This window comes from Mercenaria mercenaria, chromosome 2, assembly GCF_021730395.1.
Source record: "Mercenaria mercenaria strain notata chromosome 2, MADL_Memer_1, whole genome shotgun sequence".
Classification (NCBI taxonomy): Eukaryota; Metazoa; Mollusca; class Bivalvia; order Venerida; family Veneridae; genus Mercenaria; species Mercenaria mercenaria.
The window spans coordinates 117,101,938-117,122,268 of record NC_069362.1 but is presented as its reverse complement, the minus strand read 5'-3'; the positions used below and the strand labels follow the sequence as shown (position 1 = coordinate 117,122,268).

At 35.7% G+C, this 20,331-nt stretch overlaps 1 protein-coding gene across 1 annotated transcript in view; it reads left to right on the top strand.

Moving 5' to 3' along the window:
* The window catches only part of LOC123562501 (protein bicaudal C homolog 1-B-like), an 86,164-nt gene extending 67,334 nt beyond the window's left edge, over positions 1–18,830 (top strand). Inside the window, exons 12-20 of the mRNA XM_053528069.1 lie at positions 3,923–4,048; positions 8,362–8,466; positions 9,021–9,294; positions 10,782–10,918; positions 11,224–11,381; positions 12,829–12,946; positions 14,412–14,557; positions 14,980–15,079; positions 16,705–18,830. Of these exons, the coding sequence (XP_053384044.1) occupies positions 3,923–4,048; positions 8,362–8,466; positions 9,021–9,294; positions 10,782–10,918; positions 11,224–11,381; positions 12,829–12,946; positions 14,412–14,557; positions 14,980–15,079; positions 16,705–16,832 (1,292 nt within the window). The 3' untranslated portion in view covers positions 16,833–18,830. The remainder of the gene's footprint in view (positions 1–3,922; positions 4,049–8,361; positions 8,467–9,020; positions 9,295–10,781; positions 10,919–11,223; positions 11,382–12,828; positions 12,947–14,411; positions 14,558–14,979; positions 15,080–16,704) is intronic.
* The last annotated feature ends 1,501 nt before the right edge of the window (positions 18,831–20,331 follow it).

Below are 20,331 nucleotides of genomic sequence, written 5' to 3'. Positions count from 1 at the left end.
TGGCGCAGTAAAGCCACCAGTCACAGCCAATACCTGAGCCCAAAACTAGAACCCTCTAAACCCAATCTCCATCGAGTAACCAACACTTGTCACACTACCAGGTTTTTATTATCAGTAAACAAATGTTTTATTTTCAGCATTAAAAGTATAGATTTTGTCAGACTAGACAAGTAAAGATTTAAACATGATGAAGCATTTGACAGTGTCAAGTGATAGTGACTTTTGTATTCATTAGGTTTAAAATTACTGCACAGTCGAGAAGATGAATAATATTAGTGTTTACTTTCTTAAGTTATTGCTGATAGTGGAAAGTTTGGCTCAAGTCATGTAATGCTGTGGAATATAAACTAGGCATTGCAAACTAGAACCAACTTAAATTCGTTTTATGAGACAGAAATCTGCGGTTAAAACAACGTGGTGACTTTTCATGATTATCTACAAATGTGTTTCTTAATACTCAAATATCACATTGCAAAATTTACAGTCATTAAGGTCACTCTAATCTGAGTTGTTTAATACTATGACATATTCTTTTTTCTATAATCATGTGTTCCTCAAATTTTACGTATGTTATTTCAGTATCAATGCATCAATTTATGGTGAAAGTGCACTGCATTTCCGTTCCAAATATTTGATCTGATTTTCAAATCCAATGTAATGATAAATGTCTGAAGATAAGAGTTTCAATAACTGCGTTATTTCCATCCTACAATTAAGACATTGAATTGTTTCTAATTTGATTATTTAAATTGTTTATATAAATTTTAAAAATTATGTCAGATTTGAAATCTTCCGTTGTTAAGCATTTTCTCATTTAAGTCTGAGTTATGTTAGATTGTTCAATAAGTGGGGATGTTTCTGGATATGAAGATTAATATTGTGTATTTATTTTTTGGTTTAGTCATTTTTCAGCACGTCTTTCTGTTTGAATGGCGGACAGTTAACCTAACTGTTGTATCCCGATTCTGATCCTGTCCTTTGCAAGTAATTGCCAACTTCTCCATAAAAATCATCAGTAGCTATACAATGATTAGAACATAATGTCTTTTATCTAATTGCATTAGAACATACACTCGCCATCAAACTTAGACCCGCTATCTGTATCTGGTCTTTCCATTGAGCTAATGCAGGCAGGCTTGAAGATTATTAGTTTTTTATGTAACCAAAATTTATAAGTTCCTTATGATATGAAATTATAATTTAAAACAACATTACAAAAAAATAATTTTGCTAGAAGACATTGCATGAAGCATTTACGTTATTATGTATGATTTTAACGAATATTGCACTGGGAGGAAGTGTTTAAGAGAGTTTCTTTGATAACCTTCATTTTTCTACGATAATGTTCGGAGTTCTGGAAAACGTTACAGAGTTCTTCTGATGTCTGATTGCACTAAGGAATCGGTGTAAAATGGAATTATTTATCTTTAAAGAGAGATGGTGTAAATGAAGTTTCGATGATCAAGGTTTGCGATATCGATGTGTTATGCGTCAAAAATTTTAGTCTATATTTAATCTGGTGCAGGCGATCTTTGAAAATGGAGACATTTTAGTTAATATCGAAATCGTTTGTTATTCATACATATTATTTTTTATTTACATTCTTCTACCCTCACTTGCAATAGAATAATTTTATGGAGTCTTTCGACAAATAAAACATAATCACTTTATTTAAACATTTATGCCTGTTTTCAATGTTAGGAATTAGGTGTATTTGACGATGTCTATTAGAGTTTTATGATGACTTTTATTATTGTCCGGATTTCTTAGAAACTATGTTAAGTACTTTTTCTAATTTAATTATTTTACAAAGGTGTTTAATATATAAATAATTTATTTGTCCAAGGACGTATGTGGTTATATAACTTCGGTATGAGTTTTCTGTTAAAGTTCTCAACTTGAACAGCTAAATGCCCATTTAGGAAAGAACAAAACCCATTGCATCTGCAGTAAATGTATTTTTGTTCTATCAATGGATGTGCCAATGTTCGTGAACAACGGTTTCATGATTGGTTTCCGTTTTGATTGATCACTGAATTGAAATCAAATCCGTTACCTTTACTAGGGTACATCTATTTGCTGCATTTGCAGAGGCTGTCTTTTTCTGAAGCGGTTTATCAGATTAATATGTATGACTGCTGTTGTCATCACATGCAATTCAATTGCTTGACTAGTTATGCATATTCATATTATGACCTTTACGTTGAGTTATTATGTGGTAAGTTGAAAAGGCCAATATGCTAGGTAAAGCTTTAGATAATTGTCCTTTGTTTCAGGATGCGACAGTCAAATGTAAATACTGTACAAAAGATCCTGACGTCTGAAGCAATTGCTCATGTTGTAAATATTATTCCTGAAAGGAAAGTCGCAATTACAACATTGAGGTCATGTGGCAAATTTAAAACAACTGTTTATGCACTTTCGTGGTTGGTGTATATATTCTTTTTAATTTCTGTACAGGACTTTCTGTAGTATCTTTCGTCAAGACTTGTATCAAACCACTTTCTTCATCATAGGGTATGTTTTATTTTCATCATAGGATATTTTTTATTCGTCCTGTCGAATGTCTTCCCCAAGTAAATCAAACGTCCATGTTTTAAATTTGCCACAGTTATACATATTAATCCGATAAACCGCTTCAGAAAAAGACAGCCTCTGCAAATGCAGCAGATAGATGTACCCTAAATTAAAGATAACGGATTTGATTTCAATTCAGTGATCAATCAAAACGAAAACCAATAAACCGTTGTTCATGAACATTGGCACATCCATTGATAGAACGAAAAAAATACAATTTACTGCAGTTGTTATCTATTCGTCTTTTACTATATATGTCATTATACTGTACATAGTTTGAAACTTTACAAAAGACTCATAGCCAGTACATTATATAAGCACAATACTGTGCCTTGGATAAATATATTACGTTAGAACATTATTAACACCATTTGTAAATAATTAAATTAGCAAGAAAGTATCTTAACATAGCTCAAGAAACACCCTGGCAGTAACAAAAGTTATCATGAGAACTCTGTGACATCTTCAGAGTTATCACCTGAATTCCGTAACATTTGAAAAATCGGGCATAAAATTGTTAGAAAGTGGTTTATGTTTGCAACTTTGCACTAAAATGATTCTTTTGCATGTGGTGAGGATGAAGAACGTGAATGAGAAGAATAATATGTATGAATAAGCAAACAATTTCGATATTTTATTCAAAATGTCTTCATTTCAAAGAAGTGGCGCTGATTATTAGACTAAACAGTTTTTTTCTGACGGATAGCATAAGACATCAGGCAACCTTGATCATCAAACTTTAGTTTTACACCCCATTCTCTCTATTTAAAGATAAATAATTACCATTTTATCCACCGATTCCTTGATTTGTCATTCAGACATCAGAAGAACTCTGTAACGTTTTCCAGGAACTCCGTAACAGCTATCAGAAGAAAACATGACAGGTTATCAGAAGAACGCCATCCTTCGTGTAATACTTCCTCCCCCGTGACTTGAGAGAAATGAAGAAATAGCTGTATTTTATAGAACTATTTTATGTTATACAATAGAAACTCATTATCACAAATTCGAAGGAGTCCAGAGTTTTAGTTCAAGATAACCGGAATTTTGATTAAAATGGTATTCTGTGCATGTGTTTTCAAGACGGGACTTGAAAAATATCTTTTAGATAGCCAAACTTTTGAGATATGCGAGTTTGAGATATTGAGCTTCAACTGTAGATCCTTTTACTGTAAAATCATTTAATTTCGTGGGCATGAAATTTCGTGGTTTTGGTCAAAACAGCAATTTCAAGGGGATATGAATTTGTGGATTTCAGGTTGTTTATTGGGATTAAATTTCATGGATTGACTCCACCATGAAATCCATGAAAATTAATCCCCCACGAATATTAATGATTTCACAGTATATGTATCAGTAAGGCAACATGCTTCTTATTTTCAAGCAGTAAGTAGAAGTAAGAGTGAAGCAAGCAGTCCGTCCAGAAGTCCTTGTGAAAGTCCTTCAAGCTTCAGGGAAAATACTAGTGCTGGTCAGTGGAAGTTTTTCTTACATCTGTGTATAGGTTTTATCAGATAATGTTTTGTGATATTTACATTAGTGGTATTCTGCACTTTCTTCAGTTTTCTTGTACATGACAGAGTATATTTGTTTTAGTGAAGATCGAAATATCTTTCGCCATGTGAACACCAGATGCAATATTTTCATGTCTTGCATAACCATGAGTGAAACTGTAAGATCTGATATTCATGAGTGAAATATATTTTGATCTTGCATGTCAAACAGACAGACTCCATTTTTATGCCCCCGAAGGGAGGCATATAGTTTTTGAACCGTCTGTCAGTCTGTCGGTCTGTCCGCAATTTTCGTGTCCGGTCCATATCTTTGTCATCGATGGATGGATTTTCAAATAACTTGGCACGAATGTGTACCACAGTAAGATGACGTGCAGTGCGCAAGACCCAGGTCCGTAGCTCAAAGGTCAAGGTCACACTTAGACGTTAAAGGATAGTGCATTGATGGGCATGTCCGGTCCATACCTTTGTCATCGATGGATGGATTTTCAAATAACTTGGCATGAATGTGTACCACAGTAAGATGACGTGCAGTGCGCAAGACCCAGGTCTGTAGCTCAAAGGTCAAGGTCACACTTAGACGTTAAAGGATAGTGCATTGATGGGCGTGTCCAGTCCATATCTTTGTCATCGATGGATGGATTTTCAAATATATTGGCATCAATGTGTACCACAGTAAGACGACGTGTCACGCGCAAGACCCAGGTTCGTAGCTCAAAGGTCAAGGTCACACTTAGACGTTAAAGACCATTTTTCATGATAGTGCATTGATGGGCATGTCCGGTCCATATCTTTGTCATTCATGCATGGATTCTAAAATAATTATGCATGAATGTGTGACACAGTAAGACGATGTGTCGCCAGCAAGACCCAGCTCCGTAGGTCAAAGGTCCTAAACTCTAACATCGGCCATAACTATTCATTCAAAGTGCCATCGGGGGCATGTGTCATCCTACGGAGACAGCTCTTGTTATTTCTTTTAAACCAGCATTTACCCTTTGTATCATTAAGTTGATATTTTTCACCGAAATTACCAGATAAAAAATGTATATATTTTTATGCCCCCGAAGGGAGGCATATTAGTTTTCAACTGTCTGTCCGTTCGTTCGTTAGTTCGTTAGTCACAACGTTAACTTTTTGCATGAAGGCACTTTACACGCGAACCACTGCACCCAGGACCTTCAAACTCCACATGCTGATAGTACTTATTGAGTACACCACCCCTACTGACTTTGGGGTCACCAGGTCAAAGGTCAAGGTCTCATGGGCCAACGTTAACTTTTGCATGAAGGCACTTTACTCGCGAACCACTGCACCCAGGACCTTCAAACTTCACATGCTGATAGTACTTATTGAGTACACGACCCCTACTGACATTGGGGTCACCAGGTCAAAGGTCAAGGTCACAGGGGCCAGTGTTAATTTTTTGCATGAAGGCACTTTACTCGCAAACCACTGCACCAAGGACATTCAAACTTCACATGCTAATAGTACTTATTGAGTACACGACCCCTATTGACTTCAGGGTCACCAGGGCAAAGGTCAGGGTCAAAGGTCAAGGTGCTGCGGGGGCATTTGTCATTAGTGACAGTTCTTGTTTTCACTTTAATATTTCAATAATTTGCTGAAAAACATATAATAAGCCATTCTTTGTATTATTTTGACCTGTGATATGTTGTACTGTCTTATATACCGTATTTTCCCGAATTAAGGCCCCCCCCAATTAACGCCCCCCACCCATTTTGGAGGGGAAAAAAGTCAACAAGAACGGGAAAAAATCACCTACCTCATTTTTATAAGTCCACATAATAAGTAATTTACAGTACTAAAGTCCAATGTATTAAAAATTAAACACACTTTTAAACAGTCCATGTACCGTAAAGCCAAAACATTTGTACTAAGTATGGTACGTAACAGAAAATTAAACGGTAAATACATTTTTGATTTTGTTTTTACACCAGTTGCGCACACGCTTCCTGCTGACTTTAAACAAACTTGCAGCAATGTGTTTACGATATACCCTTTTCTTCGGCAGTTTTAAGAACTTTTAATTTTAAAGCAGGCACAGCAGCGTGTCAAACCATTGACATTGTGTATTGCGCTATAAGCTACCCGCATGTACTAAGGAAAATTTTATCGGAGTACACAGCTGTTTGGGTCATGACGTAATGTGTAGTGTCGCAAGCGTGTCAAAAAGCCAGACATGGAATACACGAGGTACCGTATTTAAATGCATAAAAGACACACTGCATTAAATTGGATGCCAAATAATTACGTTTCAGGGGGATTTAACAACACAGAAACGCTTTATAGCTAGTTTGAACGATGTTTTTAAGTTTCGTAAAAATTTTCATTTTTAGCTCACCTGTCACAAAGTGACAAGGTGAGCTTTTGTGATCGCGCGGTGTCCGTCGTCCGTCCGTGCGTCCGTGCATGCGTGCATGCGTGCGTGCGTGCGTCCGTAAACTTTTGCTTGTGACCACTCTAGAGGTCACATTTTTCATGGGATCTTTATGAAAGTTGGTCAGAATGTTCATCTTGATGATATCTAGGTCAAATTCGAAACTGGGTCACGTGCCTTCAAAAACTAGGTCAGTAGGTCTAAAAATAGAAAAACCTTGTGACCTCTCTAGAGGCCATATATTTCACAAGATCTTCATGAAAATTGGTCAGATTGTTCACCTTGATGATATCTAGGTCAAGTTCGAAACTGGGTCACGTGCCTTCAAAAACTAGGTCAGTAGGTCTAAAAATAGAAAAACCTTGTGACCTCTCTAGAGGCCATATATTTCATGAGATCTTCATGAAAATTGGTCAGAGCGTTCACCTTGATGATATCTAGGTCAAGTTCGAAACTGGGTCACGTGCCCTCAAAAACTAGGTCAGTAGGTCAAATAATAGAGAAACCTTGTGACCTCTCTAAAGGCCATATTTTTGATGGGATCTGTATGAAAGTTGGTCTGAATGTTCGTCTTGATGATATCTAGGTCAAGTTCGAAACTTGGTCAAGTGCGGTCAAAAACTAGGTCAGTAGGTCTAAAAATAGAAAAACCTTGTGACCTCTCTAGAGGCCATATATTTCATGAGATCTTCATGAAAATTGGTCAGAATGTTCACCTTGATGATATCTAGGTCAAGTTCCAAAGTGGGTCACGTGCCTTCAAAAACTAGGTCAGTAGGTCAAATAATTGAAAAACCTTGTGACCTCTCTAGAGGCCATATTTTTTACAGGATCTGTATGAAAGTTGGTTAGAATGTTCATCTTGATGATATCTAGGTCAAGTTCGAAAGTGGGTCACGTGCCTTCAAAAACTAGGTCAGTAGGTCAAATAATAGAAAAACCTTGTGACCTCTCTAAAGGCTATATTTTTCATGGGATCTGTATGAAAATTGGTCTGAATGTTCATCTTGATGATATCTAGGTCAAGTTCGAAACAGGGTCATGTGCGGTCAAAAACTAGGTCAGTAGGTCTTAAAATAGAAAAACCTTGTGACCTCTCTAGAGGCCATACTTGTGAATGGATCTCCATAAAAATTGGTCAGAATGTTCACCTTGATGATATCAAGGTCAAATTTGAAACTGGGTCACGTGCCTTCAAAAACTAGGTCAGTAGGTCAAATAATAAAAAAACCTTTTGACCTCTCTAGAGGCCATACTTTTTATGGGATCTGTATGAAAGTTGGTCTGAATGTTCATCTTGATGATATCTAGGTCAAGTTCGAAACTGGGTCAACTGCGGTCAAAAACTAGGTCAGTAGGTCTAAAATTATTAAAATCTTTTGACTTCTCTAGAGACCATATTTTTCAATAGATCTTCATGAAAATTGATCTGAATGTTCACCTTGATGATATCTAGGTCAGTTCAAAACAGGGTCATGTACCTTCGAAAACTAGGTCAATAGGTCAAATAATAGAAAAACCTTGTGACCTCTCTAGAGACCATATTTTTCAATGGATCTTCATGAAAATTGGTCAGAATTTTTATCTTGATAATATCTAGATCAAGTTCAAAACTGAGTCACATGAGCTTGAAAACAAGGTCACTATGTCAAATAATAGAAAAAACGACGTCATACTCAAAACTGGGTCATGTGGGAAGAGGTGAGCGATTCAGGACCATCATGGTCCTCTTGTTTATTTTTTTACCTCAAATAAACGCCCCCTCTTTGGAAAATGTAACGCCCCCGGGGGCCTTAATACGGGAAAATACAGTATTTATTATATCTTTAGACAGTGATAAAACCAATAATATATAACTTCACATTTCAGTTGATTTAGCTGGTCTATCAACATCAAATGGTTTTGGTAACATTGTGTCTTCACCACGACCAACATCTTCCCTAACAAGCAGTGCACATGCATTAGATCTGCTAGGTAAGCCTTATCTTATATCTTGTAAAATAAAGAGAAAAAGATTATAGAGATATAATGTATCTGTATATAATTTCAGATTTAGTTTAAATATATTATACTGTCGAACTTTGTTCTCTTGAACACGGATAATTCGAGCACCACCTTTTGCTCAAACTCATCATCAGGTCACGACAAAAAATTTTGATTTGTGTTCGACAAACGAAGTTGACACTGCTCTTATATTCATGCAAATACAATACAGAGACAAACAGATTAGACAAAAACTAATGGTTCTTTCAGCGTAAGTAGTTGGCCCTCTCCAAAAATAATTTCGGGTACTGGTAAAAATAGATTCTTTTGGTATAGGTTATAGTTAATACCAAGCTTTTTTTGTAAGATGTATAGAACTAAAATTTTAGTAAACTATAATGATTTTTGAGGGTAAAAAAAAATTTTATAAGCAAAGCCTGTGGTAGTAACTTCAGCAAATATTACTAGGAAATGTTTGTGTTTGTTTTGAAAGGTTTAAGTGATAGTTCAAGTGTATTTTGCTTATGTTGTGTATTCTCTTTCAGGACTTAGTAAACCCAAGATACCCCTTAGTAGTAGTGCTCACACGATGGATTTACTTGGCTTGAGTAAAACAACAAATCCTATGAATGAAATATCCTTCCTAAATAGCGGCCTCAGCAACGGCTCCCTCCATGGCAGTTTGAACAGCGCTTCCCTCCATGCCAGCCTCAACAACGGCTCGCTGCATGGCAGTATGAACAGCATGAACAATGGCTCGCTCCACGGCAGCCTGAATAGTGCCTCGCTGCGTGCTAGTTTGAACAGAAGTCATCTCACGTAAGTTTGGGATTAACTTAGAAAAACATTCATATAATATACATCAAATTCCTAGCTTACTTTTAGAAAAACATTCATAAAATGTACCTTGTACCTCAAATTCCAACCTTTTAGGGAGTTTAGTTTTGAAAAACACTTGTATAATATACCTTAAATTCCTACTTTACTTCAAAAAAATAACAAATCTAAGAATGCTCCTGTATGGCATATCCCCAGTTTTAAATCAATTGATAGAAAATCTGAAGTTTTTCAAGTATACCAACTCTTAATTAGTTCTAGTTACCTTGGGATTGATTTAAGGTAATGTCACACAACTTGAAAATGACTGCAGTTTCAAGTCAGTAAAGTTTTGTTGGATTTTTTAAGTCCTTCAAAAAAATAATTTGAAATATAAGCAATCTAAAACTTGCTAAAATGCAGAAAATAATGCAGTTAATTGATGTTTTACATGAACCATTTTTAGCTCATCTGATTTTTTGAAAAAAAATGATGAGTTATTGTCATCACTTGAGCGGTTGTCGGCGTCGGCGTCTGCGTCGCCTGGTTAAGTTTTATGTTTAGGTCAGCTTTTCTCCTAAACTATCAAAGCTATTGCTTTGAAACTTGGAATACTTGTTCACCATCATAAGCTGACCCTGTATAGCAAGAAACATAACTCCATCTTGCTTTTTGCAAGATTTATGGCCCCTTTTGTACTTAGAAAATATCAGATTTCTTGGTTAAGTTTTATGTTTAGGTCAACTTTTCTCCTAAACTATCAAAGCTATTGCTTTGAAACTTGGAATACTTGTTCACCATCATAAGCTGACCCTGTACATCAAGAAACATAACTCCATCTTGCTTTTTGCAGGATTTATTCCCCCTTTTGGACTTAGAAAATCAGTTTTCTTGGTTAAGTTTTATGTTTAGGTCAGCTTTTAATCCTAAACTATCAAAGCTATTGCTTTAAAACTTGCAACACTTGTTCACCATCATAAGTTGACCCTGTACAGCAAGAAACATAACTCCGTCCTGCTTTTTGCAAGATTTATGGCCCCTTTTGGACTTAGAAAATATCAGATTTCTTGGTTAAGTTTTATGTTTAGGTCAACTTTTTCTCTTAAACTATCAAAGCTATTGCTTTGAAACTTGCATCACTTGTTCACCATCATAAGCTGACCCTGTACAGCAAGAAACATAACTCCATCTTGCTTTTTGCAATAATTATTGCCCCTTTTGGACTTAGAAAATCATTTTCTTGGTTGAGTATTATGTTTAAGTCAACTTTTCTCATAAACTATCAAAGCTATTGCTTTAAAACTTGCAACAGTTTTTCACCATCATAAGTGGACACTGTACATCAAGAAACATAACTCTATCCTGCTTTTTGCAAGAATGATGGCCCTTTTTAGACTTAGAAAATCATGGGTAGGACAATATTTCTATTACACAAAAAAAAATCAGATGAGCGTCAGCACCCGCAAGGCGGTGCTCTTGTTTTGTGACAGGAATGGTGATGGCCGTCTGCTTGAAGATCTGAGGGCACCTGGTATAGAGAGGCAGAACAATACAGCTAACCTTTTTGCTGATAGTTTCCAACCATTTGGTGTGGATTATGAACAGAAGAAATTGATGGCTAACAAAGGTACAGTAGTTTATAACACATTTTATGTATTCAGTTGAATAAATTATGCGAAGGAAGTGGGGGAGCATAACTATACTATTTTACTGTGAAGTCCTAAATATTAGTTTGGGACTATTTTTCGTGGAATTTGTGTTTGGGTAAATCTACAGAATTAAATCTCAACAAACAACTAAAATTCCCATTCAGTATATATTCAAAATTTGAAATATGTGAATTCGTATCCGTGCAAAATAATTATACTACAGCTGTATCAACAAAATCTGGGTCTTGACTTTGCTCTATTGCTTCTTGTTATATTTTTGCAGCTATTCAAAAGAAACCTATTGGAGAATCTCGTACCCCAACAGATTTTTGGTCAGGTCTTGGCTTCTCGAAGTCTATGCCTGAGTCAGCCATTAGAGAGAGAATGTCCCAGACAGGAGTGAGACAGAAGTATGAACCTCCCATGGCAACAACATATGAGGTAAATGTTTGGAAAATCATTTCGGAAAATAAGGTGTTTTTTTTTATTAGCTTGACTTTCTGAATTTTTTCAGATAGTGGAGCATTTGCACTCTTCCATTCATTGGCATCTGCATTCCCTATTTGGTTAAGCATTTAATATATAAGCTGGTATCTCAGTTTGGAATGAATTTATTAGGGGGCCTCCGTGGCCGAGTGGTTAAGGTCACTGACTTCAAATCTCTTGCCCCTCACCGATGTGAGTTCGAGCCTCACTCAGGGTGTTGAATTCTTCATGTGAGGAAGCCATCCAGCTGGTTTACGGAAGGTCGGTGGTTCTACCCAGGTACCTGCTCGTGATGAAATAATGCACAGAGGGGCAACTGGGGTCTTCCTTCACCATCAAAGCTTGTTCACTGTGACAACTTGCCACGTAATCCATATCTCCACTTTGCATTTTTACAGAGTTATACCCATTTTTCATCTTCGTAGATTTTGGTTGATTTAAGTTTTTGTATGTAATCTGGTATCTCAATAACCACAGGTGGAAATGGATTGAAACTTCACACACTTGTTCACTTGTAGAGAACAGACATTGAGTGATCAGGTTCCATAAACCTGTTTTCCCTTTTTATGCCCCCGAAGGGAGGCATATAGTTTTTGAACCGTCTGTCGGTCCATCGGTCTGTCCGTCTGTCAGTCTGTCCGCAATTTTCGTGTCCGGTCCATATCTTTGTCATCGATGGATGGATTTTCAAATAACTTGGCACGAATGTGTACCACAGTAAGACGACGTGTCCCGCGCAAGACCCAGGTCCGTAGCTCAAAGGTCAAGGACACACTTGGACATTAAAGGATAGTGCATTGATGGGCGTGTCCGGTCCATATCTTTGTCATCGATGGATGGATTTTCAAATAACTTGGCATGAATGTGTACCACAGTAAGACGACGTGTCGCGCGCAAGACCCAGGTCCGTAGCTCAAAGGTCAAGGTCACACTTAGACGTTAAAGGATAGTGCATTGATGGGCGTGTCCGGTCCATATCTTTGTCATCGATGGATGGATTTTCAAATAACTTGGCATGAATGTGTACCACAGTAAGACGACGTGTCGCGCGCAAGACCCAGGTCCGTAGCTCAAAGATCAAGGTCACACTTAGACGTTAAAGGTCATTTTTCATGATAGTGCATTGATGGGCATGTCCGGTCCATATCTTTATCATTCATGCATGGATTTTAAAATAACTACGCATGAATGTGTGACACAGTAAGACGACGTGTCGCATGCAAGACCCAGCTCCGTAGGTCAAAGGTCCTAAACTCTAACATCGGCCATAACTATTCATTCAAAATGCCATCGGGGGCATGTGTCATCCTATGGAGACAGCTCTTGTTCACAAAGTTATGTCCCTTGTTGACTTGTATGTAAAATATGGTTGTTTAGAATGTTAATGTATACATATTTTTAGAACACGGCTGAAGAGATGTCAGAGATGGATAGGGATCCATGGAGAGACTCAACTACTATGTATAACAGACCACCCATAAACCTTGCACCCGGAGAATACCCCAGCCCCAGGAAAAAATGTAAGGCACCTTACAGTCATATGCATAGTTAAGGAAATAGTTATTAAAGTTTTAGACACCTGAAGTGAGTATTTTCATGTCGCCAGATTTAAGGTTTTATTTGGCCAAAATTTAATCCCGGAGGTATTTTTCTTGCTTCTCAAGATACAGGAAGTATAGATTTTACTGCAGTGGCTGAAGCTTTATCATTTAAGGGAGTGGATCCGAAATGACAATCGGCAATTTATTTACTTTCTGTATCCGAATTTGGCATTTTCCATATTTGATGGAAATTTATTCGTGCATTCAGCTATTTTATGTCCAAAGAATGTTGAATTGCCTAACGGGAATATGTAATCATAGGCAAATTTTCAAGGGTCATTACAGGTCTACTACCTTGATTTAGCAGAGCTCTTTTCTTTAAGAATAAACTGAATTTTAAATATGTTTATGCTTCTTGATATAAACCAGTCTTGAACATTATGTTGGTTTTTGTTGACATTCTCAGAAATTAACAGACTTCAGTGTGAACGGTGAACAGTATTCACCCTGAAGGCTTACCATGCTGGACACAATAGATTCTGCCTTTGCGACCAGTGTAGATCATGATCAGCCTGCACATCCTTGCAGTCTGATCATGATCTACACTGTTCGCCATTCAGTACCGTATAGCGGATTATTTCTACGGGGGTGAATATTTCTGCGTTTCTGCGGTCTCTCGGTAGAATCGCAAAAATATTTCCAGCAGAATATTCATCCAGCAAAAATTTAAAACGCAAAAAATCTGCATTATTTTCACAAACGCTGTTTCACGCTATGTTTCCTTAGGTAATCCGAAGTTCACAATGGCATGGTCTAATTATTGGAAATTACCATCGCCATCTGACAATTACCGATAATAGTATATTTAGGTGTGATGGTCAATCAAAGTCCTAACTGTTAATCCCTCAGAAAACATTTTTCTTCTGTGAATGAAATAAACTGAGTGAATTTCATTTGTGTTATTAATCCCTTGTGAAGATCTTCCAAACTTTACTTTAGTAACCTTTATATAAGCAGTGTAACCGTTATGCCGATATACTGTAGTTTGAAGTTGTTGTTTGTGCATTTGTTGTTAGACATATTTTTTCAATTCACATGTTATTATATCCTACAATGTATTCCGCTATCATTCTCACAACGCCCGAATATGCAAGGAATTACCTCCTCTTTGGCATAAAAACGCAGAAATTTCTCTTCCTTTTATGTGAAAACGCAGAAATCAAACACGCAGAAATTTGTTTCTCAATTTTTGGGGCCAAAACACAGAATATTTTGACCGCAGAAATAACTTGCTGTACAGTATCTTTTTGATAATCACCCCTTTTAACAGTTAATGGTACTGTCCAAATTGAAAGCTGGCCAAGTTTATCATAGAAATTTAGCAGGGTAAGGGTTAATTTTCTTTGTCTTGTGTGTACTTGATATCTGAATCTCTATATTACAGGGCCAGAGTATGGATTAAGCGCTAGTAATCATATAGATGGTGCCCTTGTACCAAACAAATCATACTGGTCTCCTAAATTGGACCTTGCTGAACTTTTCATCAAATTAGGTCTGGGAAAATACACAGATTTGTTCCAGCAACAAGAGGTAAGAGAAAATTTTTACTTTTAAGTTGAAGTAAAATACAATAACATCGAGAAAAAGTTGATGGTTAACAAGAGATTTTGTGAATTGTATTCTAAAATTGATTTATCAGTGAAAATACAGATGAAACTCGATATCTAGAATTCGCTTATCTCAAAATTCCAGCTATCGCAAAGATATTTTCAAGTCCTGACACAAAATATCATTTTAAGTTGAATTTCGGTTATCTCGAAGTAAAACTCTTGATCCCTTGGAATATGAGATACCGAGTTTCAACTGTACATTAGAGAATAAAAAATAGCTTGAGCATCAAGACAACAGTAGAAGTTGCCTCTGAAAGTCTTTATAGATAGTAACACACACAGTATTTATTTTGTTAACAGTAAGATAAAGCAGAGCTTTAACAATTATATTCATATTTACAGATTGATCTGCCAACATTCCTGACATTAACAGACCATGACCTTAGAGAGCTTGGTATCTCCACATTTGGTGCCAGAAAGAAAATGCTCCTGGCCATAGCAGGTAATACTAATAAAGGTATTGTTATTCGTGGGAGACGCATTTTCTTTAATTTTGTGGTATTTATGTAACAAAAATAAATCGCAGTGAACAAATACACCCCTCATTAATTTTATCTTTAAAATTTCAAACCCATGAATAGTCATTTTGGTCAAAACCGTGAAATTGCATACCCATGAAATTAAATGATTTTACAGTAGCCATGAAATGTAGGAGTGCAGTTAATTTATTTGACTCCTGTCATATAATTGAAATGAGTGTAATATGTTTTGTTTTTTAAAACCAAGGGTAGTAAATGCAGCAAGTGACAGGCAAAACATACTTGTTTTTATTTCAAGTTAGTAATCATGCATGCCATAATTTTTCAGAACGTTTCCGGGATTCTGAGTTAAAATTTCCGGGATTTTTACCTTTTGTCCGGGACATACATCGTGACATTGGTATTCGTCTGTTTCATGCAAAAATATCGTAATATTACATGTAGTTTTGCGAGATAAACATTGTTCACTCGCTTACAATGTTTAAATTTACTGCAAATGTCGTCTAGCTTTCCAAGGGAGGTAAATACATGTACGGGTAATACACATCTATAGTTCGGCACGTGAATTTATTGCGTTCCCGAGGTGAACAGAATTAGGAGACTTACTATATACGAAGAATCAACCTGGTCATCGTGATTTAGATTCTAGCTAATTTGGTATCATTCTAAAGCTTAAACATTTATCTAATAATTAAATTGAATCCTTAAAGGAATAAAATATATCTGGTAAATAAAATCGCCAATATAAAATATTTGGAGTCGGGTCAATTTCCATGGGTCGGTCGGCAAAGGCATTCAATATTTTAATTTAGAATATGTGTGACAATCGATCTTGATCTTAAATTATTACAACCTTTTAAAATAATTATCGTTTAATTGACCGTTTTCAATAATCTCTTCCATAAAGGCTACATGTAGCTTTACCGCCAACGTGCTAAAAACAAAGAGATTTACGACTATTGTTCCTAATTTAAGTACCATAAAACAGTTATTGACTGCATAATCCTGTCAGTTCTTAATCAGGGTCATCATAATAACTGACGGTAACTTAATCAGTGTCATCAAAAGATCGTCGCGTGATCAAAGCGGACTTAATCAACACGTGTCCCGCTCGAGGGCATGAAACTGATTAGGAATAAACAATGTGACACCGGGGACTGTTTATTGTGTAAAATTCAACAACTTATAGACAAAAAAACAAGTTTTTTGGGGGATTATTTTTATTTGTTCCTGTATTTTTATTTTCCGGGACATTTCAAGACTGTCCGGGACACCGGGACGAGTATGTAATTTCCGGGACAATCCCGGGCAATCCGGGACGTATCACATGTATGTTAGTAATGTACCATACAAAGTCTTTAAAAAAAATAAGGCAAGCACTTTGTTAAATGATGAGTTAGATTATTTAGTTACCATGACATCTATGGTATGCTTAATTGTTTTGGTTGGGCATCATAAGAAGCTTCTAGCATTATGAGTTCCATATTATATATTATGCTATATTTCGAATTTCAAATATCAAATGCGAGTAACAAAAGTTGTGTTGAAATAATGCAAGTAAAACGCCAGTATTTGCATATTGTTTTAGATCTGAACAAGAGAAGAATGTTGATGTCAGCCAACAGTCCTCTGGAAGACTCTGATCCATTTCATGAGGCAGCTTCTTCACCACACGGATCACGTCCTGATATTGCAAGCTTGAGTGGAAGATGGTGAAACTGTCGTCTGCTGCAATGTTTGATGTTGAAAATATTGTTGTCTGCAGATGTGTAAGGTCAGAAAAGCATATTCATCCACAGTGTGTTTGATGGAGAACCGATTTACTGCTGTAAAAATGATCTGCTGTTAAATGGGGATCTGATTTTTTATTTGAAGATTCTGTGGTGATTTTAGTATTGGAGAGTCTTGTGAAGACATTAAAGAACAAAATGTTGTGATTAATGAATTTTAGGTTGATGAAAGTTTACTGTTTTTAGCTGATCAAATAGATTTGCAAAATGTGTAATGTTAGCACACTGATATATTGGAGTTGGTATTGAAACAAATATATAATTAAGCTTCAGGGTCATGATACAGTAACACCTTATGTGAAAAAGGGTAATTCAGATTTGTTTACAATTAATATTTATCTCTACTGCACATGAATTTTTAGTTCCTCAATGGAGGAAATGAGATTTTCCTTTTAGTATATAGGTGGCCTCTAACGCTAAGCCTGAGTATTATGAAAGAAAAAATTGCACAGCTTGTAAATTTGAACCAAGTCATATTTGAGCATTGCTTGCATCTTCTAAAACATTCTCTGGAAGTTCATGATGTACCAGTCTGACCTGATTTGCCTCAGGAATTTCATTATCTCAAGGTTAAAAGAGGAATTTCAGTCTACCAATGCAGTGGTTTTAAATAACTAATATTAGATTTCGAGGGCTCAGCGCGAAACTATTGTAACTTACATTCTTGAAATTGTTCAGGAGAAGGAAAAAACTGTTTCTTTTTTTAAAAAATTCATAAAATTGGATAAGATTTAAGTATACTCTGTAAAAATGTTATTCATTTAGCTATTGAGAGCTGAAACCATGATAATATTGTTAATTTTTGATAAATTTGGAATAATGTCACTTACAATACTTTCACGCTGAAAATCCAATATGAATGCCTACAAAATTTAGCGTGAAACTATGGTAACTGACTTTTTTTCTAACAAATACAAAATATGATATTGTTATCCATCTCAGTGTCTGAAGTTAAAAACCAAAATACTTTTAATGAGTAAAAACAAATTTCAAGGCAAGTCACTTACAATAGTTTTGCGCTGAAAATCCAACAATGAGAACCATAAATCTCAGTGCGAAACTATTGTATCTGAACGTTTTTGTCTGACAATTTTATCCTAGTTTTGAACCTTCAATTACTTTCATACTGCTTTAGTTAAAAAAAATGTAATGATTTTGAAGGGGTCAAAACCAAATATCTGTTCTTCAGTAGTATGCTAAATTAAGCTATTTCCATTCTACTATTTTATGTAGAATTTATACGTTTGCTTCACACAAAAAAGACAGACCGATAAGCTTATTCCTATAATACCTCCCACTTTGTGTCAATTCGCCGTAAAACCCAACTCACTCACTCACTATATACCATCCCCCACCTAACTTTGTTTGTGTGCGTATAAAAATGTGTATAAGCAAACATCATGATTTTGAGTATTCCTTTTAAAATTTGAAATAAATTGCAGAGCATTATATTTTAATGCCCCCCTTCGAAGAAGAAGGGGTATATTGTTTTGCAGATGTCGGTCGGTCTGTCTGTGTCATTTCTCAACTGGTTAAGCACTGGGTACATCTGAAGTACACGGAGAACGGCTTAGCAAACTGACATTGTGGACAGACCCTTTAAACTTATGCTCTTTATTATTTGATGAAATTTCAACAAATGAAGTCCATTCCAATGGACCTTTTGTTTACTTGTGTCAAATTCAAAATTGTTCAGTTTATCTGCCAAAAAAGTCATTTAAGAGACTAACCATTTGAACTTTTGTAGGGGTGGGGGCTGAGATTTTACTCTGAGTCAAAATTTTATTTTCTTCGCTTTCTATTAAAGTCAGAATTTTTTTTTCAGAACTTGAAGGTCAAAATATTTTTTTTTAGAGTACCGGTAAACCAGAGGTTTTTTGTTCAAAATAGTTTTTGTTATTAAAAAAAAAAACAAAAAAAAAAACAACAACAACACACACGATAATGCAGGCACGTATCCAGGTGGGGGGCCAGGGGGCCCGGGCCCCCCCAGCTGGTGGCTAGTTACGATTTTTATTACTTGGGCCCCTCAATTAACAAATTTATACACAGCGCAACTGGCTTGATTTGACAGCAATACACAGGCTAAAGAGCCATAAAAACCGTGTCCGGTAGTGGAAATTAGCCCAGGCATGTCACAGGTAAAAGTTTATCTGTGCATGCTTCATTGATCGCTTGATCGGTACTTGATTGGGTAGTGGAGAAACTATTATGTTTTTTACTCTTTGGAAGTGTTATAAAATGATCAGAACATTGTTGGTTTTGTTAAGTTAATCTTAAAATGAATTTAAAAATTGAAACATTATGATGGTTGTATTTTGTTTTTACATTAAGGCACATTCCCCAAATTTATTAAATTGATAGATATTTATCCTATTTTTTTTTATTTTACAACAATTATGAATTTGAAACTACTGTATCAATTTTACTCTTTTGGGTCCAATAACCTTACTTAAAAACTCTCATAGTTTTAAGAGTAGTTTCTCAGTAAATCTTACAAAACGCATCTAAAACTCGTTACTTATGAGGGGTTTTATACATAAAAATATCATTTAATATGTGCTGTGATGTTATAGTTTGTACAGTCAAAGAAGTATAAAATACACATTTATTTATTTTTATAGATCTCTGGTACAGTTAAGAGTTCATTGTCATTTGAAATCTATGATGTAAATAGTAATTGTCATAATACTTTGTTTGTTTTGTCGGAAATCTAAAAAAACATTTGGCCATTTTGCAAATAGGATACCCTTAATTAGACTAGCCACTAGACTGATAATTACGATATTTCTATGATTTTTTTTTCTTTTTTATGTTCATAGAGACAAAAGCCAGTCTATTCTAGAGATTTTCTAAGAGGACTGATGTTAAAATTGTAATATTGGACATAGTATGTAGACTGGCTCAGTTCACTACATGAAATCATAAAATGTGAAAAAAAAACTATCATAGTCTAGGAGCTAGTCTACTTAATAATCATCTTAAAACTTCAACATTTTTTTCAACAGGGTATCATACAGAAAAATAAGTCCATACACTGTGACTGTACAATCATACATACATTGAAAAGGCTTGATGAAATGATTAAAAAGTAGACTTTTCCTTAAATATATGATACATTCATGCATCCTTAAAGGTGTTTCAGGTAGCAGGAAAATGCATCTATTCATGTGCCATATTAAAAAAAAATCGCAATCGGGAGGGGTATCCCCTCCCGAACCCACCCCTGGTTGGGCCCCCCCAGCAAACAAATCCTGCACACGGGCCTGTAATGAAATATATTCTGTTCTGTATTGAGTAATTTGCTTTAGAAGGTACACATGAAATAGCTTAAAATACAAATCCCTTTGATTTTCATAATTATTTAATTCTTATACTTCTATACGCAAAATTGTTAAACAAGGTGATCGGTAACACTGACAGAT